Here is an 11,815-nt window from a genome sequence, read left to right on the forward strand (position 1 = left end):
TTCTGGTACTCGAAGGAAGCTGTTTGAGGGCTTGGTCTGATGTTCCCCTAGCTGACATTTTCATGTTTTTTGTTTTTGTTTTTGTTTGCTAAAATGTCAGAATGTTGAGTTTCTCACTGAATTGTGTGAATTCAGCTCTCAGCTCTCACAGGCTTTTTGAGGCAAAGGGGGCTAGGAAAATGGGTGAAGAGATACTGAAATATATTATAAACAGTAATAATTATTAAAGCTAGGTTATACCAGTACAAAACTATTCAGATTTGTGGAATAGAATAGAAGGTCCAGAAGCCATCTCAAATATATGTAAGAATATAGTATGTGATAGGGTGACATTTCAGAATATGGGGAAAGGGTAGATCAGTCAATAAACATTGTTAAATCTTTTCCTTATATCAATATAAAAATACATTATCCACAAAATTATGGATTAAAGAACCCCAAGAGCATTACAAAAAAATATGTGGAAATTTATGCCACTGGTGACAGTAGAGGGATTTTCTAACTATAAAGGCAAATCATAAATCAGAACTTTTGCTTAAGTGAAATGTTTAAACTTATGTATGCCACAAAACATTACAAAGCAAAATACAAACAGTAAAAAATATTTCCAACTATGTCATTAAAATATAAAGAATTCTTACAAATTATTCTTTATAGACGGACTTTAGGAGGAAAGAGAGAAAAGAAAGAAGCGTAAGTACCCAAACCTATAGAAAAAAACTTAATCTCTAGAGTGAAAGTTAACACAAATTAAAAGGTTGAGGTACTTTTCTTACCTTGCAGATCGGCAAAGTTTTGTTTGCCTATTTTTTATGACTAACCTCATTGTTGGTAAGGGGGCTAGTAGCATCTTATGCAAATTAATATGACCTTTCTGGAAGGCAGTTTGGAAGTATCAGTAAAAGCCTTAAGATTTCCAAGCATATTTTGAGCCAGTTCCACCTCTAGAATATATTACAAATACATAATTCTGGATAAGTACAAATGTTTACTGCAGGAATGTTCATTAAGGCATTATCTTATAGAGAAAAAATATTTTTAATAGCTTACATATCCCTCAACCAGGGAATTTATCGAATAGTTACAACTACACGCATTGCAATATATGCAGTCATTAAACATACACTAGAATATTGAGAGACACAGAAAAGTGACCATGATAATGTTAAATGAAAAAGACATTACAGAATAGGATGCCTGTGCAGTCTTACATTTATAAAAATAAAATCGTGTGTATGTAAGGGGATGAGAAGTAAGGATATATAAACATACTAACTTTGGGATTATGGTTGATTTTTCTTTGTACTAATCTGTATTTACTGCAGTGCCTATGTGTTTCCTCTTTCACTGAGAAAATGTTATTTTGTTAAATTTAGGAAGAAAGTTTGTAAGGAGCAAATAATTTGAAGAACTATGAATTTTCTTTTTGTAGGCCCAGTCGGTACCTCCTTTTTGACCTGGTGCAGTATGTCTTTGCTATGGCTCACAGACCTTTCCTCCCGTACCCTCTGCCACATTTTGCCTATCAGTAAGTGAAGTGCTTCTTTTTATGCCTTCTAAAATAGACCTAACTTGATACATTTGTTTGTAATGCTCTCTCACTTAGGGTTATAGGGAGTATATTCATTACAGTGGAGTCTCTGAATCTCTAAGTAGGAGGTGCTCCTGATGTCTTGATCTTAGTCTAGGATGGAACCAGAGGTGTCTAAGAAAGGGAGTGTGGATTACTGTGGATGAGAAGTACAATGTATGTTGAGAGGTAAAATCTATAGTTCTTCAAATTCTCTCCATAGAAACCACTTAGTTAATTTGTAGAAGTGTCTTGCTTAGGAGGTTGTGTAAAGGAGCAATGAGATTTCCTTCTGTTTCATACCACTCACCCAGACGTCGAAAGGGGATCCTTCTTTATTAAATCAGTCTGATCATGTAGTTGGGGGAAGGGGAAGAAGCCAGGTTGATTTGGCCTTGTGGTCGCCTTATCTTCTTTCTTCTTGCCCCCTGCTTCTTGGTTCACTTCTTCCTTTTGCAGGTTTAGGATCTCAGAATTATGTCACTTAACAGTGGTCCGGTCAGGGAGACTTTCATTTTTGGGATAGAGAGAGACAGAGCATGAACGGGGGAGGAGCAGAGAGAGAGGGAGACACAGAATCGGAAACAGGCTCCAGGCTCTGAGCCATCAGCCCAGAGCCCGACGCGGGGCTCGAACTCACGGACCGCGAGATCGTGACCTGGCTGAAGTCGGACGCTTAACCGACTGCGCCACCCAGGCGCCCCCGGTCAGGGAGACTTTCAAATCCAGTCTGCCAGAGATTGACTTTTCAAAAATTTTTTCCATTTTTATTTTACATATTTTTTTATTTTTAGAGAGAGAGAGAGAGCATGCGAGCAAGGGAGAGGGGCAGAGGGAGAGAGAAAGAAAGAATGTTAAGCAAGCTCCACACTCAATGCGGAGCCCAACACAGTCTCAATCCCACGACCCTGGGATCATACCTGGGCCCAAATCAAGAGTCGGACGCTCAACCGACTGAGCCACCTAGGTACCCCATGCCAGAGATTGACTTATAAACCAACATGGCAGTTCACTCCTGCATTCATTCAGCAAATATTTATGAAATGCGTCCTATGTCTTAGGCAGTGCACTAGGAACTCAAGATACTATACTAAACCCTCAGAAAGCTTGTGACCAAACAGAGGTGTCAGAAAAGTAGAATGCAGTGTGATGATAATATTTATTGAGAGTGTTCTGTCTTTCAAGCTGCCTACTTCATTCTCATTTGATACTCAGTGACTGATATCAGTAGGGAAGAGCACATAATGTATGTGAAGGAGGAGGGTTGAGGATGTAGCTTAGAGAATACTGCCATTTGGAGGACCTGCAGGGTGAGGGGAATTTACCGAAAGGCCCAAAATGAGTAATCAGACATTTAAGTGAAACAAGTAGAGTGTTTGGAAGCCTAGAAACCAAATGGAAGGGGGTGTTTTAAAGAGGAAATGACTGTTTCAAGAAGGGGAGCCTGGCTGTTTCTTCACATCTGTATCTCCTGCACCCAGAACAGTACTTGACACACAGGAGGCGCTCTGTCAGTATTTGTCTGATGAAATGCTGCAGAAAAGTCACATGAGGTAAAGGACTTACAAACGTCCACTGGGGTTGGTGGTGAGGTCACTTATGTCAGCGGCTTCGGCACAGGGCAGGGGTGTCAGCCAGATTGTCGGGCGCTGTCTCCTCGGCAATGCATGAAATTGAGAGTTACCTTCAGCTGGATTTGGTGTATGCACACGGAGTGGCCCACTGGGGACACAGAAATAGACAGTGGAAGTCGTCTGTCAGCGTAGAAGCAGAGCACAGACAGTCGAAGGTTTGTCCGAGAGTTTTAATTAAGCTGTGGTAGCCCAGTAAAGTGCCCTTTTCTGCCACTGGGACACGTGGTCTGGAATCTGAGGTTTTATATATTCCTGGAGAAATTTTGGCCAATCTTCAGCTTCCTTTTTCATTTTTTTATGCACATTGGAATGATGTTAAGTTTTTAAAAAGCTCTGGAACCCCGTGTTCCGTGACCCACTGAAGGCCCACTGGGTCAATCAGATAAAAGCAGAGCTGGTCTGGCTGTACTGACAGGTGATACTCCAAGCATGGACTCCCAGCCTGTGCCCCAGTTCTCTGTGGGGGCCCTGGGGAATTCCTGGGGGCCTCGACGCTAGCTGAAACCCACTGCCCTGAGTGTACTTGACAGGATCTCGGTGGCAGAGATAAGGAGAGCTCTATTTTGACTAAGAGTGGAGAGATGGCACTAATTGAGGCAGGCAGCTCTCCTGTCCTGGGTGGCTTCCTGGTTTGCACCCTACATCTTAGGCTTCTCCTTACTTTTGAATTATTTTGGTTCCTTTTTGGGGGGGCCCTGCTTTTAAGTATTACAGTTTACATCTAGCATAGTACTCAGCTTGCCCTGCATTCTTAACAGAAGCATATGTGGATGTTTGAGGTTTAAATTAAATTAGATAAGTTAAATGAGATTTGAACGTTGGATCGTTTTTGTTTTGTTCATAGTAATGGCTTTATTTTAGTTTTCATTTGTTCAGATTTGTTGTATCCTTCGTGAAGAGTGAGAGTGCCACGAGTTACGGCAGTCAGGCTGGGGTAGCTTGAAAGGGAGGGGTACCTCACAGGTAGTGGTGCCAGGATGTTGGTTATTTTCTTTAAAAAACAAAACAAAACAAAAAACACAAAAAACAAAACACCCAAAAAATCAGTGAACTCCTGTCTCTACAGCAGCGTCTCTCCTTTTGCTTCTTGCAGGCTCGCTTGAGTATTGGCTATGGAGATGCTTACCACATATGCCCTATTTATTCCTTTTTCCAGGTGGGTAGCACGACTCTTTGAAATGAGTCCATTTGAGCCCTGGACAACGAGGGATAAAGTGGAGCGGGTGAGTGTGAGTGTGGTGAACATCTGCCTGGTGGGCAGGTGCCGGGCCGAGAGCTACAGAGTTGGAGGAGTTAGAACCGATCGTTGTTTGCTTGCTGGCATGGGTTATTTTCATGCTCTTGTCTGTTATCCTGTCTGAGGCCAGCTCCGTGGCTTGGGCCTTGTGCCTCACGCTGTCTTGGCCTGCTCCAGTGCGTGCGTCCTCCCCAAGCTTCTCTGGGATGTGATCTGATTTCCTTCTCTGCTGGAGCATACCCAACGGCACACAAACATGCCTTTAGTGCTCCATTTTTTTAAAGACAAAACCCTCCCCTCCCTCATGTCCCTTCTGGCTACCGTCCTGTTTGTCTGGGTCCCTTTTAGTCATAGCCCTTCAGGAGAGCTGTCTATTCCTGCTGTTAACCTCAGCAAGAGCCCACTCCATTCAAGCTTTTATTCCCGTTTCTCCCCCACAAACTGCTCTTTGCAAGATTACCTATGATCACCCCTTCTCTCCTTGAACCCCTGGCTGCCAATCTGTTTTCTGGCCATCTCCATGTTCCCTTGCTTTTCCTCCTCTCACTAGGCCATGCTTTTCGGTTTCTCTTCCTGACTTACCCTCTCCTCCCTGATCTGTACATTCTGGGGGACCACGAGCTCTGCCCTCAGCCCTTTGTATTTTTGCTCATCCTCTGAGCAACCTTCAGCTCATCCCATGCTCCAGCTGCTGTCTGTAAGCTCGTGGCTGCATTTTAATCTCCAGCCTTGAATTGCGCCCCTACCCTACCCAGCTGCAGACTCTTCCATTTATTTGGGTATATTACAGTTTTCTGAAACTGAACGTGTCCACAAATAGAAGTGCAAACCTGCTTCTCTCCTGGCTTCCCTCATCTTAATTAACGAGGTCACTCTTCTCTCTGTTACTCAAGCCAGAAACCTAGGCATTCTCCCCTGATTTATTCCTTTCTTTTTCTGGATCTAAACCAGTATTGTCCAATATAACTCTCTGCAGTGATGGAAATGGTTTAGAATCTACAATGTTCAAAACATAACCCCTAGCAGCATGTGACTGTTGAACATTTGAAATATGGCTAATGCAGCTGCAGAAAGAAGATTTAAAATTTATTTACTTTAATTAATTTAAGTATAAATGAGAATTACCACATTTGGCCAGTGGCTACTGTACTGGGCAGCACAGCTGTAGACCATCAGCAAGTATTATTCAGGCAGCCCTCAGAATACATGCCAGATGTTACTACTCCTGCCTCTCCCTGCCTTTTATTTTTCTTCAACTTTTTATGCTGAAAATGCGTGTAATAGTAGTGAACATTTTCATCTTCCAGAAAGGTAAGAAAGGTCTCCACTCTGCCCGCTGTAATCCAACTCGGTTGGTTATTTCTTTCTCATTCTCTTTTTTATTTTTTTAAATATTTTTTTAAGGTTTATGTATTTATTTTGAGAGAGAGAGAGAGAGAGAGAGAGACTCCCAAACAAGCTCTGAGAGAGAGAGAGACAGAGACAGAGAATCCCAAGCAGGCTCCACACTTTCAGCACAGAGCCCAGCCCAATGCAGGCCTTGAACTCACGAACCATGAGATCATGTCCTGAGCTGAAACAAAGAGTTGGATGTTTAACCGACCAAACCACCCAGGTGCCCATCTTTTCTCAGTCTCTTGACCAGTGTCTGGCTGCCTCTCTTGTCCCTCTACATTGAGTTGGACTCCAGAGCTCTGGCTCTTCCTGTCTTGCTGTCTCCCATGCTAGTCTTCCTCACTGTGTGTAGAAGTGTTTCTAGGGAGGACATGAAATAAAATGAAAATACGATACTATCTCTACTTTTGAAGGCCTGTTGACCGTTTCTCAACCAGAACAGTCAAATTATCCTCTGAATGTTACCTAAAACTTAAAATGCAGACAAGATGAGAAAACAGTCTTCAGGAAACAGATGTGAATGGGCAGGCATTATCCTCCCCTCTGACACGCTGTGTCTGGAAAGAAGATCTATCCCGTCTACGTTCATGACAGATGGGACTGGAGGACCGACTGTCAGAGCACTTCAGTGTATCTTATGCTAATGTGCCTCTTACACTGATAATGGAGCCGGTGTTGATACAGTAGGCTGAATGGGCTTTGGATTTGGTTTGGAGGCTGTCTCACAGCACTCTAGTAAAAGGATTGCAGACTTTGTCAGGTGGGTGAAGGGGCATGCTGCTCTATATGCAGATTGATTGTCTTCATACGCTTTTGGATGGTCTAGGATCATGGAAGTCTTCCAACTCCTTCTCCTTCTCTACAAACAAGATGGGTTTGGTGTTTTAGATCTGTGGTGAGCATCAGTCTACCAGACTAAGTATAGCAGGAGCACAAAGGTTAATGGATTATCCCTTAATGAGCAAGGAACAAATGCTAATTATCTCCCGAATTCAGGAGTGAAAACAGAAGCAGAAAGGAGAATTGGGGAATGGGATAGTTCTGCATTTGCCCCTATTTTATTTTTCTTCCTGAACCTCCTGTAAAGCTACCCTGACAATGGTGACTGGCGCATCTCCATTGCAGACTGATTTCTGTTTCAGTCTGTAGAATGGCTCATCTAGAGCCAGTGTTCTGCGCTCCTGGGTTGTGCTGGGGACCTTTGTGCTGCTGTATGGTGACCTTGCCTTTTTTCCCCACTTACAGTCTTTCTCTGTGGTCTGCTTTTAGTGAGGTCCAGGAACCAAAAACAGCCACGTATCCTATGAAAACAAGTCTCGGTAATGGGACTCAGGCCAGCTTGAGTGTTGAAGTGTTGGTGGGATAGCACTTCATGTTTGGGTCAGTTTTCAGTGTTCTCTGTGGTTCTGTCTGTCCAAAGCTTCACGTCACAGACATGGTATTGCCACACCTGCCTGGCTTGGAGGACCTCGGAATTCAGGCAACACCCCTGGAACTCAAGGCCATTGAGGTGCTGCGGCGCCATCGTACATACCGTTGGCTGTCGTCTGAAATTGAAGACGTGAAGCCGGCCAAGACTGTCACCTTCTAGCGGCCCCTGAGCTGCTCTGGGGTTTTGGTGCTGGTTGGGTCACCTGGCAAGCGACCGGCCCACTTTCTTCGGAGAACCCTGTACATAGTGAATGTGATGCCTCTATTAAACCATCTGAGGTTAAATTCTGCTGCAGCCCTTTCTCTCTTGGCTTATAAAACGAAAAATTCAGTCATTTAGAATTTGAACACAGTTTCTTTAAATATATGTATTTAATGACATATGTTACTTATTCTCTGAAATATGGAAGGATTTGAGTTTCTCTGTGTCAGGCTATTTCTGGCATATGTTTTGGAAGATGAGGACCTCTTTTTAATGTTAAGGTAGTGTGATCACCCCAAGTGATATGTGATTGTCTTTTTAACATCCATTAGTTGAGAAAATATCTAGTGCCCCATAACTAATCCGAACTTATTCCACAAGGTATTTAAAAAAATGTATCTTAATGACATCCACATGCACTTAAAAATAGTCAGTACATGTAAAAACATTGTCTGTAGATATGGATTCTCAAACTGCTTGTGGTAATTCCATAGTCCTGCTTGGATCTGAACTCCCCGAGGCCTCTGTCCTGCTGCTGTTTGGACGACATCTAATATTTCAGATAATGGTTGTGGATGGATTTTCTCCCATGCAGAGGAAGTGCCATGGTCTCTCTTTAGTAATGCCAATGCTTAAGGCTTAGAACTTTTTACATAAGTTATTAATATCGCAGCCAAATCCAGATGAACAGTTGGTACAGTGTGAGCAAATCCCTCCGTGCAGTAGGATTAAGAACTCCCTGTAATTTGTGGTGAAGCCAAGGTGACCCAACTGCATCCCCCTGCAGTGTGACCCCTTGGCCTGTAGGAGGGGAATGTCCGTGAAAACCCTGTCCAGTTCTGGCAACACTCATCTCATCCTCACAGAGTAAGGTACGTGAGAATTGAAGGTGAGTTCTCTACCTGCCCTCTGTGTGCTCCAGAATCTTTGGTCCCCAGATGGACAGAGGTCGGCTATTCGGGTGTGGTCGTGGACCAACGGCATCAGTATCACCTGGGAGCTTGTTGGAAGTCTAGAACGCCAGGCCCTACCTCGGTCCTGCTGGATCAGGAGCTGCATTTTAGAAAGGTCCCTGGAAGATCTGTGTGCACATTAGTGGAAAGCACTGCACCGAGTGGTGCTGTTCCCATTACTCAGGTGGCTGAGTCCTACCCAGACCGAAATCAGAATCTCTAGAGAAAATGCCCAGCAATTTTATTAAACATGCCAGTTTATTCTCCTGCATGGTAATGTGTGAGAGTCGTGTTCTAGGGAAAGGAGCCCAATTCCAAGCTTCACTTTTTGTCTTCAGCTAAGATAACTTGTTATTTCGGATGATACCCTGGTTGGTCACAAGCCAGTCGGTAGGCACACAGATGGGTGGGTGTGATCTGAAAAGAAATCACAATTCTATAATGTACAGTGTCTTTTCTTACAGAACCTGCATGTTTCAGCAGTGCTGTTTCTCATCTCTTTGGAATCATAAGTCATGGTGCCACATACTTGCTTTCTCTAAAGCCGTAATTCAACCCTTTTCTTTCCTGTCATAACCAGTGCCTTCTTTTTTATTTTCTAATGCAGCCTTTATTATCCTCATATGAAAGTCATAACTGCTCTCACCTAACATGTGACCAAAATATAATAACAGACAAGAAATGAAAGTAGGACACAATACAGTAGCACGTACTCCAATATACTGACGTGTGCACAGCCATACTGAAGGCATTGTGAAGTCGTCAGCTGCTTGCATCTGCTGGGCAGTCACAATGGCACAAATGTAAACTGGCCTTATACGAGGGGCAGGAGTTGTACTGCCACCAAAATACCGTGAGCGCTGTCACTGTGATATCAGCTTCTGTATTTAGTGAACACCTTGTGAAGTTCAGAGCACAATATAATCCCTTCCTAGGTTTATATGGTAACTGCATTCTTAGAAAATGCAGCATATATTAAACCCATCTGAGAAATTCCTTAGATCTGTAAAACAGAGTTGGACTCTAAGTTCAGATGATTACAAATGGGTTTTGGAAAGTCATATGAGATATGTTTCAGCTCTTCACTTGCATGTTCTGACTCACTGTGGTAAGCCTGCCACTCCTGGTTTGTGCCCCCTAAATGCTCATGGTGCCCCTCAGTCATTGTGATAACCAGATACACCCACAGCTTTCCCCAGATGCCTCTAGGGGGATTTACCACTATTGCTGTGATCTCTGCCGTGGAAATAGTTGAAAAACTTGTTGCATTCTTGTCTCGGGGGTCAAGGGATGGATTTAGGCAAGATGATGGTTTAATTTAAAAGTCTAAAACCCCATTTGAGCAGAAGTATACTATTTCCTTCACTTTCCTGCCAGTCGCGCAACACAAGCACCTAACATTGTTTGTTGGCTTTTCTGTCAGGTAGGCCCAGGGCATACCATGGTTCACGCTTCTCACTTGACTTCTTTCTTCCCCTGCAGTACACTCCTCAGAAGAGCGTACATTTGAAGTTCAGAATGCAAAAAGCTCCCATAGCACCTCTGGTGCTGATTCTAGTTAGGTCAATTAAAAGAATAGACTCGTTAGTCATAGTTGGCCACAAATTAGAACAATAACCAAACTTCTGTGGGTGATTTTGCTGGGTTTCACTTCCGGGTCAGCCAACCCCTCTGATACTGTTCCTTTGTTTGGGCTGCCCTCCTTTGCTTGTCCTCTTGTACTTCTTCCTGAGACCAGTGCCAAAGTTTCTCTTTAATCTTCCTTGACTCCTAGGAATCTTGTTTGCTTAATCTGGGTTGCCTGGCATTGCTCCTCAGCTCCAAATCAAAATGCCAACTGCCCGTGAAGGAAATGTCCGGTGGGCCTCCATTAAATAAATCACGACCAGGCAGCAAGCACTTTTTCTGATCCTTCTGCATGCATGAAGTCAAACTGCTTTCTTTTTCTCCATTGCTTATCTCCTCCTCTCCAGGCTCTATGGTTTTCTGTCTCTTAGGGAAGATAGCCTTTTTACTCTTCTCATATTGTTCCCAGGAAGGTCCACTTGGATCCTGGTGACTTGTTCCCACAGGACAGTTTATGTCCATGTCTAGCACATGCATATTGTGTCCTCAGCTGAAATAATACTGTCCTAAGTCCCACCATTAAAGATTTTCACCCATTCAACTAGTGACAAAAGGTAAGGGAACATGCAGCCCCTGCAGTCAGTCTGGATTCAGCCTGGGCTTCAACTCTCCCCAGCTGTGTGAACTGGGAGCGTTCAGCCCTTTCTGGGTTGTCATTGTTCCCTTGCTCAACTGTGTAAATAGGTTGTGGTGAAGATTCCTTGAGAGCGTATAGATAAATCGCATATTACAGTCATGGCAGAAAGCAGATGATATCAGCTGCTGGATAACTTAGCCTTCTGGGTACTCTTGTGCTAGATGATGGGAATATAAGGATGCTTTCCACTCAATGAATTCATAGTTTAGTAGCAGGAAACAGACATAGGAGTAGTAATTATTGTGCCTCGATATTGATTTTTAGGTTTCTAGGAGGGCAGTTTATCAGTATAGAAATTTTCAAATTATAATTTATTGAAATAACCATAATTTAAATTTTTTTATATTCAACCCACAGTTCTAATTTTAAATTTATTGAATTTCACAATTTATTTTAAGGGGTTCTTACAATTTAGTTACTTAAATTTCCGTGGATAGTTAAATTCATTTAAAAAAATAATTTAAGGGGTACCTGGGTGGCTTAGTCAGTTAAGCATTTGACTCTTGATTTCAGTTTAGGTTTTGATTCACGGTTCATGAGATTGAGCCCCATGTCAGCCTCTGTGCTGACAGCATGGAACCTGCTTGGGATTCTCTCTATGCCCCTCCCCATTCACTCTGTCTCTCTCAAAATAAATTAATTTTAAAAAATTAAATAAAAATAATTTAGTAATTTAATAAATTATTTTTTTCTGTTAAGTTTTATAACTTAAGTTTTGCAATATACAAAACCTTTCCATGTACTTGAACAAATCTAGTAAAGCTAATAATTATATAACTAATATTAAAGTCTGGTAATCATGATACTGTTTATAAACTTTGCAAAATTCTCGTACCTTTCAACTTGAAAACCAAACTCTAAATTAATAAAATATGCATTTGAAACTGGAATCATAAGATGAATCTTAGACTCTAAAATGCTAAATCCTTAAATATTATAAATACTTTCCATACCAAATATGCCCAGGCTATTCCCAAATTAGACCTAGAATATTAATCAAGGTTTGAATTACCTCATTCTGTATATTTAGTTTTAAGTCTTTTACAGGTGGAAGACCTTTAGCAACTAAGGAGGCAATTATACCATCCCAAGCTTTTTGGAATTCCTTTCTCAGTGCATGGAGATTGCAG

The 11,815-nt window shown here is 42.4% G+C and overlaps 1 protein-coding gene across 1 annotated transcript in view; it reads left to right on the forward strand.

Moving 5' to 3' along the window:
• The window catches only part of NDUFA9 (NADH:ubiquinone oxidoreductase subunit A9), a 37,414-nt gene extending 29,862 nt beyond the window's left edge, over positions 1–7,552 (forward strand). The window contains exons 9-11 of the mRNA XM_047866099.1: positions 1,433–1,528; positions 4,361–4,427; positions 7,257–7,552. Of these exons, the coding sequence (XP_047722055.1) occupies positions 1,433–1,528; positions 4,361–4,427; positions 7,257–7,427 (334 nt within the window). The 3' untranslated portion in view covers positions 7,428–7,552. The remainder of the gene's footprint in view (positions 1–1,432; positions 1,529–4,360; positions 4,428–7,256) is intronic.
• The last annotated feature ends 4,263 nt before the right edge of the window (positions 7,553–11,815 follow it).

Source organism: Prionailurus viverrinus, chromosome B4, assembly GCF_022837055.1.
Source record: "Prionailurus viverrinus isolate Anna chromosome B4, UM_Priviv_1.0, whole genome shotgun sequence".
Classification (NCBI taxonomy): domain Eukaryota; kingdom Metazoa; phylum Chordata; class Mammalia; order Carnivora; family Felidae; genus Prionailurus; species Prionailurus viverrinus.